Source organism: Camelus ferus, chromosome 18, assembly GCF_009834535.1.
Source record: "Camelus ferus isolate YT-003-E chromosome 18, BCGSAC_Cfer_1.0, whole genome shotgun sequence".
Classification (NCBI taxonomy): domain Eukaryota; kingdom Metazoa; phylum Chordata; class Mammalia; order Artiodactyla; family Camelidae; genus Camelus; species Camelus ferus.
In genome coordinates, this window is record NC_045713.1 from 31,060,417 (window position 1) to 31,085,415 (window position 24,999).

At 48.9% G+C, this 24,999-nt stretch overlaps 1 protein-coding gene across 1 annotated transcript in view; it reads left to right on the forward strand.

Annotated features, from left to right (window-relative positions):
- Positions 1-20,371, forward strand: part of COG7 (component of oligomeric golgi complex 7) — a 59,206-nt gene extending 38,835 nt beyond the window's left edge. The window contains 7 exon segments of the mRNA XM_006193119.2: positions 3,289-3,475; positions 5,098-5,238; positions 10,447-10,530; positions 14,606-14,720; positions 17,520-17,663; positions 20,070-20,215; positions 20,217-20,371. Of these exon segments, the coding sequence (XP_006193181.2) occupies positions 3,289-3,475; positions 5,098-5,238; positions 10,447-10,530; positions 14,606-14,720; positions 17,520-17,663; positions 20,070-20,215; positions 20,217-20,237 (838 nt within the window). The 3' untranslated portion in view covers positions 20,238-20,371.
- Positions 20,372-24,999: the final 4,628 nt, after the last annotated feature.

Genomic DNA, 24,999 nt, shown 5'->3' on the forward strand with positions numbered 1-24,999 from the left:
GGGTCCAGAGAGGTAGGTACTACCCTTACTCCCATTTTTACACATGAAGGGACCTTGAGGCACAGGTAATAACTTTTTAGGTAAAAGAAATTATTTGTGAAAATAGCTGTGTCTGAGGCAGTGCAACTGAGAGGCAGTGATTTGAACCTGGACGTCAGCGGAGGCATCCAGAGCGTGTGTGTCATCCCCACATCATCCTTCCTCACAGATCAGTGTCTGTGCTCAGACTTGGGTTTCTCTGTGTAGGTATCAGATGTCTTTCCATAAGCAGAACATACAGACAGACTCGCCTTACTCCTTCAATGAAGATGAAAATTACACTGTAAGGGGAAAGGAAAGATCTGGTTGAGAAGATGACCCGGGACATGATGGATGCAGGCTGAGTCCCTCTACCTGCATTTGCAGCCCAGAGAGGCTGAGAGCCTGGCCTGAGCCTTGGCGTGAGATGAGAATAAATTGGGCGTAGCCAAGGAAGCCGTTTTAAGAGGTGGCGTCATTCTGGAAGCACTGCGTCTGGAAAGGGAAAAGACTTAACAGCCACCATCTGTGTTCCCATCAGGGAGCCCATGCGTGTGGCCGCTGCCTATAAAGCTTATCTTATCTCCCTATCAATTTCACCTGTCGAACCCAGACCTCGACTAAGGACCACTCCCCTTGGGTCGCAGAGGCAACAGCTCGAAACACCGCAGATTACTTCAGCGACAAGAATGACATTGGCTACTGGGCTTTTAAGATCACCTGCCTGCTGACAGGGATCATTTTGTGATTTATGGGCTGAGTAAAGCAAGGTCAAGTTGGGTGTCACCCCAGGGACTTCTCTTGTTCTGGGCAAGTTGGGTGAGATACAGGGAGATTGCCGTGGCTCCTCTGTACTTTTATGGTGCCCATCACTGGCTTTGGGAATAGTGGTATTGCCACTAGGACAAGGTCTTAGGGGGCCAGTTCAGTGGGACAGTCAGATGTGGGGAATACAAAATAAATGTCTAAGTTTCCATGGCTGAGGAGTGGGCAACAGCTTTTCAAGAAAAGGAAGTGAGTTGAGGAAGTGGATGGAATTGTAATGTCAGGCCCTCCCTCTTCTGCGCGAACTTACTATGTTAATTAAAGACTCATTAATCCCATTAATCTCCGAGCTTCTTGAGGGCAAGCTCTGTGTTTAGTCATCTGGTATCCCCAAGACCTAGCTTGGAGCCCATTACAATGATGAGACAATGTGTCTTAATGAATGAGGAAACCAAGTGTCCATTTCAGCATGGTTTAGTTCACAATGTTAGGAAATAAGATTTTAGTGATTAGATCATTGAACGGTGACTGTCTGGATGAAGAGGAGTCTAGGGGAAAATGTCATTAGTTCCTTGGGGTTGGAGCTATATATGTTCCAACATGTAAAAAGTAGTCAGATTTGGTTTTTATTGTAGAGCATACCACTCTGACATTTTTAACTGTAATCTTTAATACTCAGAACATTCCCAACAACGATTTTCTTCAACTGAAGACTGATGCCACTTTCCCCGAGACTGAGGCACCCGTTGCAGTAACCCCGAGGAAGACAGCTGACTTCTCGGAGGGCGGAGATGAAAGCTCAGCTCTCACCTTCCTCCTCACCAAACCCAGGGTCCCCTCTCATTCAGAGAATAATTAAGGAGCACCTGCCATGTCTCAGGCACCGTGCTAGGCGCTAGGAATTCAGAGATGACGAGAGCTCTCTGTGTTTCAGCCTCACCATCTAGTGGCAGAGAAATGGGACAACTTGTGATAAGTCTGTAAGAGAGGTGAGAGGCTGGTGAGATCCGAAGACTGAGTTCCTGGGGGGAAAGACTGGGCAGAGGTGGCGCCCCTGGGACTGGTGCTTGCAGAAGGATTAGGATTTTCCCAGGTGGACCAAGACGGGCATTTCAGATCAAGGGAACATGTGAACAAGGCCTGCAGGGCTAGGTGGGGGTGGTTGGCATGGTGGCAGGGATTTTGTACGGATGCAGGGGCTCCAGCGATGGAGGGCCCTGGGTGCCATGCCTAGGTGTTTTCACGGTCAACTTCTAGTACTGCTAGGAGAGTGGATACTGAGGGGTCTTTGGGCAAAAGACAAAATCAGCTTTGCCTTTTGGAACGATCATGCCATTAACCCCGTAGAAGGACAGACTGAGTGGAGCGTGGAAGGACCAGAGGAAGGGAAGGCTGCTGTGATCCAGACCAGAAATAAGGAAGACTTGGAAGTAAGGCCATGGCAGGGGCAGGCCCTGGTTTCACAGATAAAAGACCCATCCAAAATGATCTGTAGGCTCAAGCAACAGGGAAGACTGTAACTTGACCTGATTGGCAGAGGCAGGTGGCTGCTTGTGATGAAGGTCCTGTCCCCAGGGCTGGTTTGTTAGTACAGGCATTCCTGGACAAACACATGAGATTTGTGTTTGAAAAAGCGAGTACCTAACAGTGATTTTTTTTTCCGTAAGAAATTATTGTTCAGGAGGGGCTGGGGAATTGGGCACACTTGGGATGTACGGCAATGCCTCATCTCCTGGCTACATAGCTTCACATAATTCTGTACACATAGAAATGCATAGGCTGAGTGGTGAAGTTGGGCTGAGGAGAAACAGAATGAAGATTTTCAGCATCTGTCAGGGGAGGTCGTCCTTGTTGGAGACAGAGACTCCACTCCCCCAGCAGCACTAGAAGTTGATCATTCCGTAGAACCTCCTCAAGGCATTCTTCCTCTGGAAAGTGCCAGCTTCTCTCAATAGATCCCTCTAAACCACAGAAGTCAGCTTTACAGTGTCCATGAACACAGACAGCACACGGGCCCGGCGTGCGTGAGGGTGAGGTCCTGCAGCTGCCGTCACTGTTCTCCGGGGTCCAGCTGTCCCGCTGCCATGTCTGACGCCTCTGTGACGATTGCTGGAGCTGGTGGCTCCCCGTGGCTCCCCCTGGCTCTGACTGTTCCAAACAGTGATGCTCATATAGCAAGAAAGTTCTCCAAAGAAAGGACACAGTATTCCAGACTGTAGTGAATTGACAGCCCCCTTGTAGGCTGGGCATCATATTAGGAGGATGGAATATTCTGTTAAGAGTGAGTGTTAAATAGGAAATAAAAACACCTGGTGTTTATTGTGCCCCTGAGGTCCAGCTCCCTCGTAAAGGATGAAGGACATCTCCATTTCTTTAAAAAATGGACCCTAAATCAGTCTGCCTCATGAGGCTATCCCAGGATTGCGTACGGAGCAGTCCGAATGCTCTGAGAACAAACTGCCATACAAATAGCTCAGGGTGTAACGGTCACCACTTTCGTTGCAGGATTTTGTCCACAGCTGGGAAGTATCTCTCTGATTCCTACAGCCCTCGGAGCCTGACCGGTTTTCAGGATAGCATCTTGACAGACAAGAAGAGCTCTGCCAAGAACCCATGGCAAGAATACAATTACCTCCAGAAAGATAACCCTGCCGAATACGGCAGTTTAATGGAAATACTTTATACCCTCAAGGTATGAGACCAGACTGATGGCATTCTTGCAAATGAAAGCTTTTCCCTTGTCACTTACCCTTTCCCTGACCCAGGCTTTCCCTGACCCTGTCCCTGCATGTAGGGCTTGGGCTGTGGTGTGCCCTGCGCCACATCTCTGTCTCATTTACGTTGGGGTTTTAAGATGGTAATCAGCTAAACTGGGTGGGACCAGTTGAAATACAGCTGTAGGGGTCGGGAAAATGGAGCTTTATTGCTGACTGAAGGTGAGTTAGAGCATGTGGCTCTAGACCTGAAGCCAGGCAAGCTTGCTGTTCTTCCCTCTGGAGGTAGCCCCGTCGGCAGGACAGGCGGAGCTGGATGGCCCCTGGCCCCACGCAGGGACAGTCCCCTGTACGGAGTGACAGAGACGGGGCCAGAACGTGTGCTGCCTGCTGGTGGGCAGAACCTGGAAAGGTAGAGTCCAGCCCAGCAGCCAGAGACGTCATTTCTCTTCCCCAGCGGAGGAGTGAGGATGGAGAGAAGCTGGGAGTGCCTGTCTAGTGCAAGTGCCTCCACGTGGCACTCCTCCTGGCTGTTCCTTTAGTTTAAACTCTTGTTTGTCTGCTCGCTGCTCTTGATGTTGAGCTTTGGGCCCCTGGGGTCCAGGGGCAGGAGAACCTCCCCCAAAATGGGATGAGCCACATACTCCCTGGGAATGGCCACAGAATTCCTCGAGGGCCATGGCATCCTTTCCAGAACCACCTTACCTCTCCCCTGCCCTCTGGGTTTGATTTGAATGTCAGCCTCTTGGTGATGAGCAGAGGATATACTGTTGGCCCCATAGCACGAAATCCAATCTGAAATTCTCCTGGTGGGCCTCTAGCTCTGGAGGTGATTGCACAGGGTGCCTCAGGATGTCTGAGGCCTCAGCATCACCCTTGCAGGGCCCTCCCCCACCTTCTACACCGTGACCCACCAACAGGCTGCATTTGAACTTGACAAACACTTCTTGAAGCCATTCTGCAAGTTCATTCATCCATGCTTCTGTGATTAGGTTAAAGCAACACTGTTTATCTTTATTGCTGATCTGATTTATGTCTGTTTGTTGTAATCGGTTCATTTATAATAGCAAAACTAAGGCTGCGTTTTCCACCCCTGTATTTTCTCAGGCTCTTTGGAGTACCCTGGGACTCACCCAGGTTATTCAGACTCTGGTGTCCAGCCGAGTGTAATTGACCTGACCTCGCTGGGAATCGGGGCTCTGTCCATCACTCTTGTTTATAACAGGGCACTTCTGATCATTTTTCCCTTCCTCCTCTATCCCTGAGGGACAGTCACAGGTTAAGTTTTCCTAAACTGCCAATCCATGAGCTTGTGTTAGCTTCAATGCATCTGAGTCACCTGGGAAAGTGAATTAAAAATACAGGTTTCCAGGCTCCAGAACCCTGCTGGATTCAGATTCTCCAGCTGTGGTGGAGCCTGGGTATCCATAACTCAAGTGCTTCCCAGGGGCTCCTGGCGCAGCCAGGTTTGGACACACTGTTGCAGGGCACCCTCTTCCTGTTTTCCTCTCAGTGGCTTTTCAAAATGTTTAGCTGTTTAGCTAATACCTTGGTTGGATTCAGGGCCTAACAACCTGCCTTCCGGGTTTTCTTGTCTCAGGAAAAAGGATCAAGTAACCACAACCTGCTCTCGGCATCTCGAGCGGCCCTGACTCGCCTTAACCAGCAGGCCCACCAACTGGCTTTCGATTCGGTTTTCCTGCGCATCAAACAGCAGCTGCTCCTCATTTCCAAGATGGATGTGAGTGTCTCACCGACTGCATCGGAGAACGCACTCCTCGCCGCTGCCCGCTCCCCTTCTGCCCTGGGCTCAGCAACCCCTTCCCTGAGCTTTGGGAGGTGCCCCCTCTGACTCTCCTAGGCTGGAAGTCCCGCTGTACAGGGTGACTGTTCCCATGCAACTCATTGCTCAGCAAGAATGTCTTAGCTGTCGTTGCTGCGACGCTTCATTTTCAGGCTGTTTGCGGATTAGGGATTATTACTGTCGCTTGATTAATCTTCACCATCTGGAGCAGCGTCGCTGTGTCCTCTCAGGGAGAAGTCAGGGAGATTACGTGCCGCTGGATCGGCTGGCTCAGGCCAGTGGAGCTAACTGTCTGGTGAGGCTGGACTGTTTTCATGCCACAGACTTTTGTGCAGACTTGGTTGCGGAGCTGTACTCTGGACAGCGCCTCTCAGCTTTGATCTGATGGTTCTGAGCGGCGTGGGGGGCTCTGCTCTTCTCTGTCCTGGGTACCTTTTCTGAGTGGCTGTTCTTGGAACTTCTCACTTTCCTTGCCTTGCCACCCTCTTCTTTTTTTTTGGTTGTCCTGATTCCTTTTCAAGGAACTGCCTGTCAGTCATTTTTTTCCTCTGCTGGCTCTGACTTCCCCAGGTTCAGATCTCAGCTTTCGTTTGGGATTTCTGAAACAGTTCCCTGCCTGGTTAACCTTTCTTGCTGACTCCTCAAGTCTATCTAGATTCGGCTTAGTCTTTTGGGAAAGATCCAGTTATGGGCCTTTACTAACCAGGAGATCCTTTTAGGAAGTCCTTTGCTTTCTGCTGCCCTCTGGGAAGCATACTCGGCGGGGAGCCCTGGGCCACTCACTTATGCACTGTATGATCTAGTCAAGCCTCATGCAAAACGCCACGATATCTACTCCAAACAGATTTTGCATTTCCAGCGTGGGCAGGGCGGAGGCGTGTGTGAGGTGGTGGGGCGGTGGCCACCGCTGTCACAGCGGAGCGGACGCGATGCCGATGACCAGCAGCTCACCCGGGCACCACGCGTACGTGGTCTCGTTGGGTCATGTGGCTGAGGCCGTTACTTCCTCTGTGAGCCTCAGCTCCTCCTCTTTAAAATGGGGATAGAGTAATTTTCACCATACACATAAGTGAGGATTAAGTGAGAATTTGTATACGATAGAATTTAGCACAACAGCTGTCACGGAGTAGATGCTTACTGAGTGGCAGTTCTCTTCCTTTCGGTGATTCTCTTTTTTTTTTTTAAGTTATGACAATTTTTAAAAATAAAAATTACGTATATTCCTTCTGAGAAATCCAAGCAATACAGGAAAGCACAAAGAAAACAAAAGGCAGTAAACCCCTTCAATATCCCACCGCCTGGAAATCATTAGGCTGGACATCTCCTCCTGCCCACTGACATGCCGAAGGCTGGGCAGGCGTCGGTAGACAGATCCTTAGGAAGAAGTGGAACTGTACCCGTGTGCTGTTTTTTTAAAAAAACAGAATGCATACTGTATAAATTTTATTTGAATTTAACTAGAAAAAGAAGATAAATTAAATGAAACCAAAGGATTGGTTGAACTTGAGAGAATAGTTTCTTCACCACAAAAGATTCTAGTTCCCAGAAGATCTCTCCAGGGTTAAGAAGAAAAGATTGTGAGAACTGGTAGATTGGAATCATTTTTTCTTAATGTTTTATTTTGTCTTATTTATTTTATTTTTAGGGGAGGGGGAGGGAGGTAATTAGGTTTGCTTGTTTATTTTTAGAGGAGGTACTGGGGATTGAACCCAGGACCTCATGCATGCTAAGCATGTGCTTTACCCACTTGAGCTATACCTTTCCCCCTTGGAGTCATTATCTTTTGTTAAGCACATTTCCGTTTAAGACAGATACTGCTCTGCCTGCCCTGAAAGCTGGTGGGATTAGCATTCCTTACATCTCTCATCTCCCTTCCCCAACCTCCAGATGTGGTTGCTTTTATTATTTGTATCTTGTCAGAGGTTAAAATCTTGACCTTCTGTTCTGAAACCTTAATTCTCCCAGTTATTTGGTCTCAGTTCTCCACTGAGACGGGGGTGGTCCTTCCCACCTGTCCTCTCCCCTCTGCTTCTGAATTCCATGCTCGCTGTTAGGCCAGGTTCAGGGTTGCTTGCATCTCACCTTCTCATGCAGGCCTCACTGCAGCAGCTCTGGAGGGCGGGCGCTGGGAATGGACGCAGGCAGCTTGGAGATTAGGAGGAGTTCCCCAGAAAGCACACAATACAAAGGCAAACACTTTGGCCTTAAGATTTTGAAAATTAAACCCTGGTCATTAAATGTTTGTTTTTAATGTTGGCTGGTAAATCGTATTGCCCTTTTTACATAACAAGAATATAAACCAACACTCTATTCCCTTTCTGAATAGCTTATTAAAGTTTACCTACATTATCTGGTGACAGATGGATAGAAAAGCCCCTTTGAAGGAATTTTTAAATACATTTTGAACCACTGAAAAATAATCTAGGCCATTTCCCTGTTGACCTCTTCAGGTCCACCCTCTCTTCCTGCTTTGTAAGGCCCTCCCTCACCAGCCCACTCTGTCACACCCTTACTCCAAAGTACTTTTCCACTCTGGCCCTTCTTGCCCTCTGCCCTCCGCCTGCCTGATCGCCTCCAGCGTTGCTCCTCCCACCTCCCCTGTGAAGCTTTTCCTTCCCCAGCCCCCAGGGCTTGTCCTTTAGGGGCACTCGGTGATGCTGGCCTTCCCCACGATTCAGCCCTTGCCCCTGTCCTCCCTGGTGTGGCTCCTGGCCTCCCCTTTCTCTGCCTCTCTGGCCTGTACCACCTCTGCTCCATCTCTGGGCCCCTCTTTGCCAAGACTTTACCACTTGATTGTATTGTTCTTTTTAAATCTGTCTCCATCTGTTTCCATGGCCACTGCCCTAATTTGAGTCCTCATCATCTCTGAATTGCTTCGCGAGCTTTCTGCCTGCCCCCTCACCCACAATCCTCGTCAGAGTAGCTGCATGAATCTTCGTAAAGCATCACTCTGATTTTGTCTCTCCCCATTCAAGCCTCTTACCTGGCTCCCCACAGTTGGTATGATGGTCTATTTTGGGGGGAGAGGGAGGTAATTAGATTTATTTATTTATTATTATTTATCTATTTATTTATTTTGAATGGAGGTACTGGGGCTGCATGCACTCTACCACTGAGCTGTACTCTCCCCACTGTGATGGTCTACTTTTAAAAATTTGATTATGAAAATTTTCATACATATGCAGGAGTACAGGGCAGAGTATAATAAACCTCATGTCCTCATCAGCCTGCTTTGATGATGATCCACTCTTGGCTGTCCTATTTCATGTATACCCCCTATCTAAAGTAAGAACTCTTAAAAAAATAGAATCACAATATCATAATTACCCCTAAAAAATAAAATTAAAAATAGTTCCTTAGTATCATTAATCAGTGTTCAAATTTCTAATTGACTTATAAATGTCATGATTTAACTGTTGGAATCAGGATCCAGATTAGCTCTGCACATTGGGATTCGTTGATAATGTCTTTTATATTCTTTTGAACTACAGATTACCTTTGCCATCTCTCTCTCTCTCTTACTCTCTCTCCTTTTCCCTTGCAATTTGTTTGTTGAAGGTAGAGCCGTTGTCTTCCCAGCCTCCTCTCTCTGCACCCCATGCATCCTGTGGCTGGTCCCTTCTCTGACCACCTTGAGCCCTCACTCCCCTGAACTCTGATTGTGTGAAATCTTACATCTGCCACTGAGAACTGTCGAAGAGGAAGCCTCTGTGTGTGTGTATGTGTGTGTGTAGATGTCGAAGAGGAAGCCTCTGTGTGTGTGAGAGTGTGTCAGAGGGTCTTGGTGTCCCAAGGAGAGCAGGAACCAAGACGTCCGTTTCTTTGTCTCCTCTCGACAAAGCCTGGCATGCAGTGCTCAGTGCATGTGGATGATTGGAGTGACCCATCCCTGCGGGGTGGGAGTTTAAAAAAAGTAGGGTATTTTGAAGGGAAAGAGGATTCATTCTCAGAAAAGAACAAGGAGTTTAAGAAACTGTAGGAGCAGGGATGGGGAAGAAAGGAACTTGTCTAGAGCAGGAAAGTTAGAATCGAATTGGTGCTGGAGAGCAGGGGGAGGACGGTGGAGGCTTGGCCTGGGCTGGGAGCCCAGGGGTGGATGTGGTCATGACATTCCCGGAAAGCTACTTAAAGGATCAAGCAACCAGATCGGGCATCAGGTGGCTGCAGAGAGCAGCTACAACGTGACCTTGGGAGTCACTCCAAGAGTCCAGCCAGAAAGGGCCTTGTTTTCCAGGCTGGCTTTAGGGTGACTCAGGTAAGTATTAAGAAACTAGATTTTCTGTGTAAAGGTGTTCCAGGCTGAACTCTGCAACCACGTGCTTGCTGGTAATTGGTCTAACTCTGTCGAGGAGGCCGGGAAGGCTCCCACAGTGATAGCACAGGTCCACCTTCCATGACGAAGGAAGATACGTTGGTGCCGCAGGTCTCCAGACGGGGGTCCTGCAGGGGACAGAGGGCTGCCAGCGGGGCTTGAGGCTCCTCCTCACCCCCTTCCCTTTGAGTTCTGAATCAGCGGAGAAGTAGACCCAGAAAGCAGGTGGGATAAAAGCAACAGCTTAAACTTAGTAAAATAGTATTGGCGAATGCGGTTTGGACATTCCCGCAACCAGACAGGGCTTCCCAACCTCTGTCCCAAGATGCGGGATTCACAGATGGTCTCTGTGGAGGGTTCTGGGGAGTCCTCGTCCCTTTAGAGTGCTGACTGATGACCCCCGAGTTAGTGAGGCTCCCTGTGCCCAGAGGCTTTTGACCTGTTGCCCCCACCTAGTGGAGAAACTCAGACCAAAAAACATCCAACTCTTGGGTTCAATCCCCAGTACCTCCATTAAAAAAAAAAAAAAAGAATGCCCAGTTCCTCCTTTCACGTACTGGGGGAGGTAAGCAGAAGGGATCCGTTCCCATCAAAAAGCTGAGTTGAGGAGGTGGGGGTTCCTCTTTTATGGATCTACAGGGATGCAGAGAGAAAGGATGACTTAGAGAAGAGAAATCCCTGGTCTGCCATGTGGTTATGATCCTAAATCCCAGCTCTGAGCAGACAATGTCTATGGGGGATGCTGTGTTCTTCCTGTGTGTTCCAGCACCTGGTGCTTTCCCGCGCTGCCCGGTTGCTATGACGTTGATCGCTTCCTCTCCTTCCTCCCCTAGAGCTGGAGCACAGCTGGCATTGGAGAGACCTTGACCGATGACCTGCCCACCTTCAGTCTCACCCCTCTGGAGTACATCAGCAACGTAAGAGCCTCTGTGCGCCGGTCTCCACGCTGGTCTCAGCGCTGCAGCCCTCGCCTTGTCTTTTGATTCTGGCCCTTCTGGTTAAAACAGTCCTTACCGCACCACATCTGTGCTGTCTGCACCTTTGCTTTTGGATAGTCTCCATCCATATCCAGGACTTTGAGGAAATGCAGCTGATTTCCTTAAACCAGCTGGTGAAACACACGCTGGTTTCAGAACCTAACACATTCCTGCCCCTCCTCCGTCCCTCTCAATATGAGGTGTGGCCAGAGCCTGAGGGCATCAGGGTGTGAATCCAGTAGGAGATTCCGATTTGGGAAGACAGGAAGCAGGAGGCTGTGTTTGGATTCTTTGTAACTTTTCAGAAGAACATTGTGTCTTTAGTTCTGAATTCCAATTCAGAAAACTTGTAGTGAGCAGCTACCGCGTGCCCAGCCCAGGCTGAGAGCTCTCATGTTCAGTTCCACAGCAGCAAATTAATCTCTTAGCAAGAATTATGGTTATAGAGACTTAATACTAACAAAGAACAGAATAAGCCCAACAGGGGAGCAGGGGCACTTGGAATCCTTTCCCGCTTCACCTTGCACTCCTGGGAGTCCATGGTCACCCAAGACGTCTGTGCATGGCCTTCCCTTTTTTTAATTTTAACTTTAATTTTTATTTGAATTGGTTTTTTTAAAGCTTTTTTTTTATTGAGTTATAGTCATTTTACAATGTTGTGTCAAATTCCACTGTAGAGCACAATTTTTCAGTTATACATGAACATACATATATTCATTGTCACTTTTTTTATTTTCACTGTGAGCTACCACAAGATCTTGTATATATTTCCCTGTGCTATACAGTATAATCTTGTTTATCTATTCTACATTTTGAACTCCCAGTCTGTCCCGTCCCACCCCCCCGCCCCCATGGCCTTCCCTTTCACTCCTTCCTGCAGTCCAGCTCCTGGCGCTTAAGTGTCAGTGTGCATATGAAATACAGTGTAGAGGTAATGTACCCGCACCATGGATTCCACACACTGGGGGAGATTTCTGGGATTTTCAAGGGTAATTTTGAGATGGGTGATTTCTACCTTAAGCTCTCACTTTAGAACTCACCCCCATGCAAGTTTTGACCACTGTAATAGAAGCAAAGGAATTTTGAAAGTAAATATTGTGCAGTTAGAAGCAGCGCGTGGTGAGCCCGCTGGCGGGCAGCAGTGGGGACGGCAGTCCAATCCCTCCCTGTTCACTGGGAGCAGCGTCCAGTCCCAGGTGGCAGCTGCTTTCCTGCTGTTTTTTAGGGCATTCGTTACCCAGTATCCTGCACTGAGGGGACTGAAAATGTGGGTTCGTCTTCACAACCAATGGGAATAATCTCATTTTTAGAGTTGAGACAGTGTGCATTGTAATCTAAACAGATTCCAGCATTCCAGCAATGATGTTGCTAGAAAGGTTTTGAGAGGTTCTCAAATTGATTTTAAAGTTGAGGAAACCGAGATGTAGAGGAGTGAGGAAGGCAAGGGTGAGTTTCTAGGTCAGGGCCCTCTCCCACCTACCGTGACTCATCAGCCCCCAGGTAGCTACCGCACCTGATGGCCTGAACTCAGGAAGTGAACGTTTATTGAACACTGCATGCCAGGACAGTGCTGGGCTCTTATCGGTGCCTTGAGATAGTGCACAGTCTAGATAGAATTTTATCTCAACAACAACCCTGTGAGCCAGTTGTGGGCAGCCGTGTTTCACAGGCAAAAGCACCATTCTCTGGGGGCTGGGAGTGGGGCGGGGAAGGTCTTTATCCAGCGGCTGCTCTGTTTGGATGCCAGATGCTTTCTGTGTGTCGCACACAATATTAATTTCATCCTCACCACAGCCCTTTGAAGTAAGTATGAGATCATGCTCATTTCAGAGGTGATGAAACAAGGCCCCAACACGTGAAGTAAGTTGTCCAGCGTCACACAGTGGTAGAGCCAGAACGCAAACCCAGGTCCTCCTGACCGCAAAGCTTTTTGTTTCTCCTGAGTCACTGCGCTTACCCAAACAGGACCTCAGGGAGTATTTGTTGGATATTTGGGGATAGTGGACGACATCTGCAGGTGTGATGGTGGGGACCCCTTCCCACATTGATTTCCGAGAAGTAAATATAGACAGAACTCCTGAGAGAAACCTGGCATCGTGGAATCTCTAGGAACCATGCAGTCCCCACAATCTAAGGCCAATTAATTGAAGTTTGAGATGTCAGATTATTGAAATTTTGCACCTAATTGACACTTTGCCTTGCTGGTGAATGCCCTCACTTACCCCAAACTACGTGAACAGTATAAAGGGATGAAACAGGAGAAAATGTTTTGAAAGAAAGCAACATAGATGTAAGGCATGATGGTGATGATTCTCTGTTTCAAGTAAAACTAGCTCTGTGGACTTAGTCAGGCAGTTTTGACTATGGATGAAATAAGTACCGAACATAGGAATGTGCCTGTGGTCTCTGCACATAGTAGGTATTCAGGAAGTGCTTACTGAATGGAATTAGAATGGAGACATTCTAACCCCAGAAGTCAGCATCCTTCTCCTCTTCCAGTCTGGGGAAAAAAGGATGAATTTGTTGCCATTTCAAGCTGACATGTACAGCGGTTGTGAGGTTATTATTAGTGAGGTTAAGTGACCACTTGTCTAGTTTGAGTGAAAGATTATGCTAAGTAAATGAAAGGGAAAAGTGCTGATTTAATTTAAATCAGCCTCTTTAAAGGGAGACCAAACTAACAATTTTTGTTAGCATGATGGACTACATTAAATGTTTAGAAATGAGGGTGTAATCATCCTGTAGTCCTCTGGGCTGGTAGATTTTGGGGAGTCTACCTTAACTTCTGGACACCACACTCTTAGAGGGACCTGCCACTGTGGAGATGTGTAGACCAAAAGATCTCACTCTGATAGTCCTTGGACTTTTAGCTTACCAAACCAGCATCGATTCTAAGTTGGAATGAATGTGTGGAATCAATATGGAAGCGAAAAAAAAAAGCAGTATCAGGCTCCAGTACCTTTTTTTAAAAGTATATATTGCATTGTTGTAACCTGGAGATCAACCTTATTTAGAAACAAAACGTATACTTTCCAAAGTGGGCATAGAGGGAACATACCAGCAACATAATATAGGCCATATATGACAAACCCACAGCTAACGTTGTACTTAATGAAAAGCTGAAAGCATTTCCTCTAAGATCAGGAACAAGACAAGGATGCCCACTTTCGTCACTTTTATTCAACTTGGTTTTGGTGAATGTAGCCACAGCAATCAGAGAAGAAAAAGAAATAAAAGAAATTCAAGTCAGAAAAGAAGAAGTAAAACTCACTGTTCGTGGATGACATGATACTATACATAGAAAACGCTAAAGAAGCGACCAGAAAACTGCTAGAACTCATCAATGAATTTGGTAAAGTTGCAGGATACAAAATTAACACACACAAGTCAGTTGCATTTGTGTACACTAACAACAAAATAGCAGAAAAAGAAATGAAGGAAACAGTCACATTTACCATCGCACCAAAAAGAATAAAATACCTAGGAATAAACCTACCCAAGGAGGCAAAGGACTTGTACTCTGAAAACTAAGAGACACTGGCTTTTTTCCAACAAAATTCTCCCTCCTTCTGGTTAAATCACCTAGAAGGGAGAGACCCAGATCTAGATCCAGAAGACAGGGTTGGAATTCTTGCTCAACCACACACTTGTTGACATTAGCATCTTATTGGTTTTTCATCTATGAACAGTAATAATAACTTATATTTACACAAGTGCTTTAAATTTTACAAAGCCTTCAGTGTCCATTACTCATTTGAGGTAGAGCTTGCATTGAATGCATTCCAAAAATATTGAGGCCATTAGTGAGAAGGATGAATCTATGATCTACATGCAAACTACTGTTGGTTGCTTTAGATGTTGCCTAAACCAATATTACCACACTCCGGAAAGATCAGACCTGGGGCTGCCTCAGGACTAGCAGTTCTGTCTGTCTGCCACTTGCCTTCTCGTGAATGTACCGCACGACATAATTACTGCATCAATGCTGGGCTGAAAGCGCTTTCTTTTGTTTCAGATCGGGCAGTACATCATGTCCCTCCCCCTGAACCTTGAGCCGTTTGTGACTCAGGAGGACTCTGCCTTGGAGCTGGCATTGCATGCTGGGAAGCTGCCGTTTCCTCCGGAGCAAGGTGGGAGAGACCCGCAGGAAAGGGTGGTGGGCTCAGATGTGATTACATGCTCGCTGTAGCGCCTTAACCCCATCACATACATCCTCCACACTGCCACTGAAATCATTGTCAAAGTGCAAAATAGTGGCTAGGAAAGTCTGGGTCCTCTCTGAGTGCACCCTCCGAGGAGCTTCTGCAGGCCAGAGTGGGTTAGGGGAGGAGCCGTCCTGACTTTGTCTCACCGTATGTGGAGCATCCCTGGGGAGGAGAGCAGAGGGGCACTCCACCAGTGCCCCTCAGCTGGGAGGTGGTGGCAGGCGGGCCCAGGGTCATAGGCACTTACTGGTGGCAGAGTGACCTCACAGGGCAAGGGTCCCACCTGACTCTGTCTCTGCTCCCCCTCTGTGTGGCCCACATGCCAAGAAAAGTGGCACCTCATAGGAACAGTTTTTCTCGTTAGGACAAAAATAAACTCTTCAGCATAGAGGTTAGCATTTCCTGTCCAGATGCCTCTGGCTGTAGTGTGCTCCCAACTCCCCAAGGCTCTTGGGTCTCTAAACTGATAAGATAAAAGTACAGTAAATTAAAATCTTTCTTTTTTCTCATTATCTGGGCCTGACAGATTTGAAGAGGGACCGCATACTCTCTGATCGAAAATCATCTTATTCCTAACAGTGAGCATTATAGGCCTCCCTCTGTAAGGCTGAACAAACAAACAAAATAATCACTTGGTAATATAAAAGATTCAGCAGCTCAGGAGGAGGTACCACAACGGAAAATAAAATCACATCGAGAGGTTAAAAATAAAGGATTGTGAAAAGGCATCGCATGTAAATGCAAATAATAAATCAAGATCACTTCATCACTATTAGATGAAGTTGAATCAAACCAAAAGATAATAAATGGGACTAAGTTGTTCTTTGTATTGATAACAGGTGGATTCCACCGTGAACCTATAATAGTCAGGTACCTTTATGTGTCAAATAACACAGCACTGAAATACAGAAAGAAGAAGCTGTCAGACATTAATGACAAAACCACGTACTGAAAAAACCACTTGTTCCTCTCCTTTAGGCTTTGACAGATTAAAACGGAAAATTAATGAGGAATTATTCAGTATAATCATACTTGATGGAATCAGTACACCAAGCTTTTTATCCCACAGAGAATCGGCATTGTTGTCAAATTTCTATAAATTGTTTACAAAAATAACACAAGTAAAATCTCCATGAGTTTCATAGGGTTACAAATACTAAGGTTACTCACATATAATTCTTGAGACAAAGAATAATCCTATTTAAAATTCAAATTTAAAATATGAAACCTGTTAAGCTAAACTATGAGTGAATATTAATTCATCTTAGAGGTAGGGAAGGGAAGACTTTAAGACTTTGCAATAAAAGACAGAAGCTGTAAAGGAAATTGAAAGATAAATGATAAACTGGAAAAAATAGCGACATCCATGGTAGATGATGGTTAATGTCCCGATTTTTTTGAGTCCTTACGAATCAGTAAGAAGATGATGAATGCCCACAGGAAATAAGCAGACAGCACGCAGGCATTCCAGTGAACTAAAACATACAGAGAAATGTTTAATTTCGATAATCCTCTAAGAGCTGCAAGTGAAAGTAGGTTATATCATTTTATAACCTATCAAATTGACATATATATATATATATATATATATATGTATACACATATGTATTTCTAAGTGTTTATGCTTTGCATGGGCGATGTGGAGGAAACCAGTTTACATTATGCAGTTTAAATTACTGGACGACTGTCTGACATAAAATCAAAAGCCTTGGAGATGTATAGAGCTTTTAGATCAGATCTGTTAAAATTTTTAAAAATTTTTTATTTAAAAAAAAATTTTGAAAAACTAGATCACATCCCGCTGGTATTGCCGGTTTCCCACGTGCCTTCGGGCTCCTCTCGAAGCAGATGGTGCTTTTACCAGTAACTTCATTTTCTGTGTTGTCAGTGGTAGTAGTGGTCATGGTGGTAGCGTTTTGCTTGTTTTCTTCTAAATGTGTGATTGTTCTCTGCGTGGCCCCATAGTTTTTTTTTGTTTTTTTTTTTTTGAATGTTGCTCTCATTTCTCCCCTTCTTTCCACTTCTGCTGTCGGGTGTGCCCCTTCCTCTCGGGAGCCAGGCCCGTCTCTCTCTTGCCTGGACGGCTGCTCTGCCGCCCTCCTTCACCCCATCTCAGCCTGGCAGGCCCTCCCCGCACGGGCTCGTCTTGTCACAGCCTTGCTGGGAACCTGCAGGGGTTGCCTGTTTCCTACTACACGGGCTGCACGTGGTTCTCAGGGTGCCCTCTGTGACCCGGCCCTGACACGTCCCCAGTGCTCCCAGTGCCCACTTCTCCCCGCGCCTGTAATCCTTCTAACACACACAGCTGCCGTGCACATAGCACTCAGTGTGTGGCAGCCCCATGCCCCGGGCCTCGTGTCATCCCCACAGCAGCCCTGAAAGCCAGGCCATCTTACTGATGAAGAAGACAGTCTCTGAGAAGTCAGGCAGCACCCAACTCCTTGGTCGGGTTGGTCTTAAACCTGACATGCTGCCTGCGTGCTGACCATTGCTGCCTGCCTCCCGTGCGCTGTGCCAGCTCTCCTGCCTCCTTCCTTTGGGTGTGGGGCTCCCCCTCCCTCTTACTGCCTGCAGAGCTCCTGCTGGCCTGCATGGCCACACTCAGTCCCCAGCCTTCAAGACCTCTGAGATTGCCCCATCACCCAGAGCGCCCTGTAAAAGCTGTTGGTGGCAGGGTTTCCCTGACCAGGTTCTGTTTCTTTGGTGACTTCTTTCCCCCTCCAGGGGATGAACTGCCCGAGCTGGACAACATGGCAGACAACTGGCTGGGCTCGATCGCCAGAGCCACGATGCAGACCTACTGCGACGCCCTCCTGCAGATCCCCGGGCTCACCCCGCACTCCACCAAGCAGCTGGCCACCGACATTGGTGGGTCCCTGGGCGGGCGGTGGGAGGGACTGCTCTGGCCAGTTGGATCTGTCAGTCCCTCTACCCTCCAGGAAGGTCTTCAGCTCTGGGTTTGTCTATGAAGCTTTGTTAAAAATGCGGATTGTCTAGGCCCTGCCCCCAGAGATTCTGACAAAGTCAATCTGGATTGAAGCCCAAGGGATTCTGACAGTTGCCGAGGCTGAGAACCATTAAGGGGAGAACCATTAAGGGAAGCTGAGATGGGCTGGGATGAGTCGGGCAGACTTGTGTGATGCTGCCTTCCCGCACCTTGCCCGCTGCTTGTTAATACAGTCGCCATCCAAATCGACATTAAGCTCTCACTACGCGCCGGGCGTGCCAGGCGGTGAGCCAAGCACTCACACCCACTGTCTTACGCAATCCGCAAAACTTCCCTGTGAGGTTGGCGCTCCTGCCTTCATTATACTGATAAGGAAACAGGGGCTCAGGGCAGTTGCATCATGAGGCCACCTAGGTAGGGTGGTCCTGTGGTCTTCATCAGAATACCTGCCTGTCTCCCAGCTGACGTCAGGGCGTGTGTGCCCACCTGCTCCCGCTGGCACACATCCCTGGAGGCAGTACTGCCTGGGGGGAGGGGTGCTCTGAGGTGGGGGTTACTGCAGGCAGGTGGTAGGGGAGGCTCCCCGGCCTCTTGGTATCATTCCACTGACTTGCCTGTTCTTGGAGCCTTCAAGGGTGAGGGTGGTGGGAGCCTCAAAGATCAGCTCCTGGGGACCCAGCCAGAGCTTTGACCTGCGTGACCACAGGGCCACGCCAGCCTCTTGTTTTGCCAGAGAAGAAATAGAAGTGAGGCGCTTCCCTCTGGCCCCAGAGCAGTGAGGGAGGGAGCCGGGCCTGCAACCCAGCTGCGCTGACTCCCTGCGCTGTGCTCATCCCGGGTCAGCTCTCAGCAGTTGCAGGGCGACAGCCGGCTTGTCGTCACCTCACTGGGCACGTGTTCAGGGAGGAGATGAGGAGATTCGAGTGTTCGCTCGTGGTCCCTGTTGGCATAGGTGGAGCACTGAGGAGAGGACCAGCTGCAACTAGTTCGGTTTGTCCGCATCGCGTCTCCCAATCTGTTAGGCTCCCCCTCCAGATCCGCAGTGGCTTAGCTGTGAGGAGTGCGGTTAGGGGCCAGGAAGCTGCCAGATGTGACACGATAGAGAGCGGTGAGGTCTGTGGCAGTGCGTGGCCACCTTAAAGACGTTCAAATTAAGCATTAAAAAGAAACAAGCCCCAAACCCCCTTGCTGGCTAAACAAGATACCATAGTAGATCCTGGGCTACCGCTTCTCAGGTCCTGGCTTACAGCCAAGCGCAGCTCACAATTTTATGGATAAGCGTGTGCAGGAGGCAGGTGCCTGACTGGCGGTGCCCTCCCCAGTGGGGGACAGGATGTGAGCCAGCCAGGGCAGAGCGGGCACCTCCTGTGGGCTCTGCTCTGAGCCCCGCCTCAAAAAGAGGACATGGGGAAGACAGAGCCTGCCCGGAGTCAGGGAGAGAGACGAATGTGGGCGGGCCGGGATCAGAAAGTAAGGAGAGACCAGAGGGAAGAGGGAGGAGCCGGAGGAGGCGGCCATGCCTCCCTCGCCCAGGCCCAAGCCGCCCTGGAAGGAAGAAGGAAAGGAACACCCATTTATTGATCCCCATGTCATGTCAGGTGCTTTCATGGTCTTTATCCCACTTCATCCTCTTAACAGTGCTGCCTGACAGGTGTTAGCCACATCCGCAGGTGGAAGGACTCACCGAGGTCACCCCAGCCTCAGTTTTCTCCTCCACTTGGCCGGTGCCGCCCAAGCTTGCCTGGTGTTTAGAATGGTGGGGCTGCTTTTCGGAAGGACAGGATTCTTCAACCCTCTCTTGGAGATGCTCATCGACGTAGCCTGGGCTCAGGAATCTGGCTCTACCTTGTACCCCAAGGGCTTATCTGGGAGATGTGGGCACTGTCCTTGCCTTCACTGTAGGGCTCCACTGCGAAGTCTTCAGTGCGTGTGTTCCTGACCCCTTGGGTTTTCCACGTGGTCCATGGGGTCGTCTGGGGAGCAGGGCTGGGAACCCAGGAGACCCCAGTGTAGAGCTTCTGGTGAGGTCAGCTGGTCGTGCTGGAGAGCTGAGTGTGTGGTGAGGGTGGGGATGGAGATGGCGGGGATGTTGGCAGCTCCTTTGTTGAATTAGAATTCCTAGGTTCGGGCCTAGCGCACAGTCAGGTTCAACCCCCTTGGAAAAACCCTCAGAGTCAAGGCCTGCGGGCTGAGGGCAGACCTGGCAGCCAGCACGTGGGGGCCTGGGGGACACCTTATTTCTTAGGGGAGGGGTGGGGAGGCCTTTTGGGGCTCATCGCGTTGGTGCTGAGTCTGTCGGCACTGCCTGTCTGCTCCCACCTGCACAGACTACCTGATCAACGTGATGGACGCCCTGGGCCTGCAGCCGTCCCGCACCCTCCAGAACATCGTGACGCTCCTGAAGACCAAACCCGAGGACTACAGACAGGTCAGCAAAGGCCTGCCCCGGCGCCTCGCCTCCACGGTGGCCAGCCATGCGGAGTGTGGACTACTGAACCCCGGCACCCGGCTGGCAAGAGGGCCGGGGCTAGGGTTCCAGGGCCACAGAACTCTCCAGAATGGATTTGGTCTAAATATCCACCAGAGATTGGCAGAATTTGTTTCAAAAAGGCTGGGTTCATTTGTATAATCAAAAAAAAAAAGTTGTAAATTAGAGGTGCATTATTTATTAGAGGGGAATTTTCAGATGATTTTTTTTAAATGATCTGATCTTGCAAATGCAATGAATACATACTGTGAAATGAAAGAAGGCTGTTTTCTTTCCCTCTTTCCTCAGTGAATATTTGGGTGCTTCCCACGGGCAGTGCTGCCTGCGCTGGGGGTGTGGCCGGGAAAGAGGCTGTGGAAGAGGGAGGGAGGGGGAATTGGGAGGTGAACCAAGACCACCCCAGATGTTAGTGCTGGGGGCGGAGAGGGCACCGGGGGCTGCAGCCTCGTAACAGCTGGGTGGGCAGCCCCGGGCCCAGAGGATGTGTGGCGCTCCAGGGGTGTTCAGACCCCTCAGCCACGTCCACGGCCAGCAGTGGAAGTGAGAAGTAGGAGGTGGGGTCCGAGAGGAAGGGGTGGGTCACAGAGGGTCCTGCAGGCTGTGGTGAAGACTGTGGCCTTTCATCTTCCCTTTTTTAAAACCCGTAGGATGTAGGTGCTGTCAGGTTTGGGTTGTTTTTTGTTTGTTTTCTGTCAGTAGCTTCTGTATGTTAAGATTGTACTTGGCTAAAAGGAACAGAATAATGTAATTTGAGTAACTTAAACAAATCAGAATTAATTTTTCTCAGTAACAGGAAGTCAAATGATGGTGGCTTCAGGCTGTGGTGTAGTGGCTGGACTGAGTTAGGACCAGGACCAGCCTTCCTGTGACCTTGACCTTCCCCTGCGGGCCTGGTGCCTCATCCTTGCAGGGTGACTCCTGCACCTGCAGGTACGGCATCCAAGCAGCAGTTTTGTTCCCTCCACCGGGAGGCAAAGGCCTTCTTAGAGACCCCCGCCGACTTTCTCCTCAGCCTCATTGGCTCTGCCAGGTCGCCGGACATGCTCCCAGCTGCAAGGGAGGCTGGGAACTCAGGAACAGGGCTGGCATCCACCAGGGTTTCTCAGCCTCAGCACTACCGATGCCTGGGCTGGACAGCTCTGTCGTGGGGCCGTCCTGTTCCCTGTGGGATGTTTAGCAGCATCCCTGGCCTCCACCCACTGGATGCCGGTGGTACTGCCCAAGTCGTGATAACCAGATCACCTCCAGTAGAGAAACCCAGGCTTAGACCAGCCAGGATTTCTTGCTGCCTGAACAAACTGGGAGAAAGGGAGGCAGCTGTTTCTCTCAGGGTCCTTTAATGGAATTGAACGTGCACTGTGTTCCGGGCCCGGGTGAGCTTTACTTGTCTCCCATCCATGTCTCACAGCAGCCTTGGAGGCTGGGAATATGATGCCCATTTCACACACAAAGGAACTGAGGTTTAGAGGGGTCTAAGGGGCTTGCCCTGAGTCACTCAGCCACACTGTGGCAGGTCTGGAGCTCAGAGCGAGCCCGGTGACTCTGACGCCTGTGCTCCTGTCAGCCGGGGCGGGAAGCCTGCGGTGCGGCACCGAATCCCAGCTGGGTCAGCCTGCTCGTGCCAGCCCTCCAGAGTGGCAGGCTGCACCTGCGGCCTCTCCACGACCCCCACCGGGCTGCCAGGGCCATGTCTCTCTGGGTCTGTCATCTAGGGATTCCCACACGCTCTGTCCCCACATCTTTGGAACCAGTTTGGCTAGCCCTGAAAGAGGATCAGCTTGCCAACCTGCGCCAAGAAAAATATTTTGGTTTCTCACGTGGTGGATCACAGACTGTCCCTGGCAGGGGTTGAGGCTGGCTTTTGCCTTGAAGTGGGAGCTGGAAACCTGGAAGGTGAAAAGTGCCGTTTTAAAGTGACCTTTTTGCAGTGACCTCTGTGCCAGTGTTGGTGAGAGCCACTGGGACGGGCTTCGTCCCAGCTTCGCCACCTCCCAGCTGACCTTGGGAAAGTCCTTCACCTCTCTGGCCTCATTTCCTAATCTGAAAAACGGGTCATATTGGTACCTAACTCACAGGGTGATTTGAAGAGCCATTGAGATACAGTGGGGGCAACAGCACGTAGTAAGTGTTAATTTCATAGTCCTCCAGCATCTCAACCTTCCCTCCCTTTGCAAGTAGAGACAGAATGCCATTTTCTGGGTAATTTTGGCCCTGCTAGCCTAATTTGTCAGCTCTAAAAGGCTCTGATGGGGCCTCAGATTAGAAATAGGACTGCCTTTTTCTCCTCTGGAGCTGGAGGGGAGAGGAATGCTTGACCCAGGGCCTGCTCAGAGATGGGGCCATCATCCATCTTCACCTCAGCCCTCAGTACTCCCCAAGAGAGGGAGGGATGGCAGCCAGCGCGCATGTCAGCCTGGTCCCATCTGACTTCTTCAAGCAGCTCTGGGGGCAGGAAGCTCCTTCCCACTGCTGCTTCAACATGTCTCTGAACCAAACCTCTCATGGGAGTCTGTAAGGGGCTGCCCACCATAGATATACCCAGCACTGGCCAGGCAGCATCTCCCATTCTCAGTCGCAGTAATCGGTTCAGAACGAGCCTCATTCTCGAGGCTTCTGCTAGGACACTGTGAGGGAAAAGTTTTCTTCCTGCTGTGGTTGCTGAGCTGAGGGAATGGAGTCTGAGGCTGTAGGGGGAAGAGTAGCACATGGAGAGAAACTGTTTGAGAGGGATGTCAACACAGGAGAAAATAAAGCCAGTAGCTGGAGAAACCACGAGAGCTAGGTGAAACGCTGGATACAGCCATGCCTGAAATCCCTAGACTTTAATTATAAGAACCCAATGACTTCCCTTTTTAGCTTAAGTCAATTCAACTCAAATTAACTTTGTGACCAAAGAGCTGGCAAAAGGAGCTAAATAATAATCATTGCTTTGCTTGCCCCATAGCATCACATGAGATAATAAAAACGAAAGCCCTGGGCTCCTCTGAGGGACTGGTATCTTATGACCACTGTATTCTTATGGCAGCAAGAGGATGAAGTTGGAGTCTCACCTTTGGCACTTACTGAAATATCGATCTATTCTAGTACCTTACTTTAACCTCTGAGCATCAATTTATTTATTTGTAAAAAGGAATGATCGTATTTCTCAGTGGTTATGAGAATTCAATGAAATAAGACTTATAAAGTACTTGGCCTGGTGCCTGGTGTGTGGTAAGGGTTTGATACAATGTAGCCATTGTTTAAAAACAACAAATGATAATAGTGAGTGTAGTGACAACTACCACCACTGCTAATAATAAAAGTCCCAGTCATCATAGTAAGTGTGGTAACAACCAAGAATTGTGACTCCACAGACATGGAAAACAAACTTATGGTTACCAGGGGAGAAGAGGGGTGTGGAGGGGTAAAATGGGAGTTTGGGATGTGCAGATAGTAACTACCATATATAAAATAGATAAACAGCAAGGTCCTACTGTATAGCACAGGGAATGATATTCAATACTTTGTAATAGCCTATAATGAAAAAGAATATGAAAAGGAATATATATATATATTCACAATGCTGTACACCAGAAATTAACACAACACTGTAAACCAACTATACTTCAATAAAAAAAAGAAAAGAATCATGACTCCAGCCTGCAGACTTGCTGGGCCCTGAGCTGGGAAACCCGGCTGCCCCTACGCCCTCCCCACTCAACCACCAGCAATGCTGCCTTTGGCTGGAGCGGCACCAAGCCTGCGGCCCCTCCTTCCTCCACAGGTGCCATCGTGGGCATTTATGGGAGAACAGCTTGTTTGCCTTCCAGGCTGAGAACCCAGGTGTTCTAGACCAGCTGGGCTGGGCCCACGGACACCCAGGCTCTGAAGCCAGAGCTCCTTCACCTCCGGGGCTGGCAGGTGACAGTAGGTCAACTGTCTGCAGCTGCCAGATCTCATTCTTCTTTGATAACGGCTCCCTGATCTCTCTTGGAGAAGCCCTTGGGGTTGCCACATTTAGCAATGAGAAATACAGGGAGATCAGTTAAATATGAATTTCAGAAAACCAATGAATGATTTGTTAGTATACTATGCCCTCAACATTACATGGATATAGTTCTACTGAAAAATTAATGTGTTTATCTGAAGTTCCAATTTAACTTGACAGCCTGTATTTTATCTGGCACCCCTAGGAGCTGTGTCCCCACCACCCTCAGATGATGTGATTCTGCTGGGGGCTAACTGGTCTCAGGAATGGGCAGGGTCTGGCCAATCCCAGCAGCCTACCAGCTGGGCACACTGATTGGTTCTGAGACAGGCATGTGAGCCAACCACTGACCAATGAGAGAACAGCCTGGGAACTTGCTAAGACAACTGGAAAATAGTTGCTCTCTCCTAGCTGGGTTTGCTAAGCTGGAGGTGTGTTTGGTGTTGCAAATGGCCTTTTGCTACCACAATGTAAGGAAAGCCTGCCTGGGAAGGCAGAGAGAGAGGAGACATCGTTCGAGTTGCTGGAGATGCTTTTGCTTAAGCCAGTTTGAGTGTTTCTCCCCGCTGCCCCATACCTCCCTTTTTCTCTGTTCTTACAACCCAAAGAAGTAAGTTGGATGATGCTGAAATAGTCATCAGGCCACTGCTTCAGGGACAACTTGAAAGAAACTTTAAAAATCACCCGCTTGGGCCTTTCCTCGGCCAGGCTGCTGCTCTCAAGTTAGTATGGATGCCCTTCCGCCCCGAGAGAGGCATCCGGGCGCTCTGGCTGCCCAGGCGGACAAAGAACAAAGCTCGAC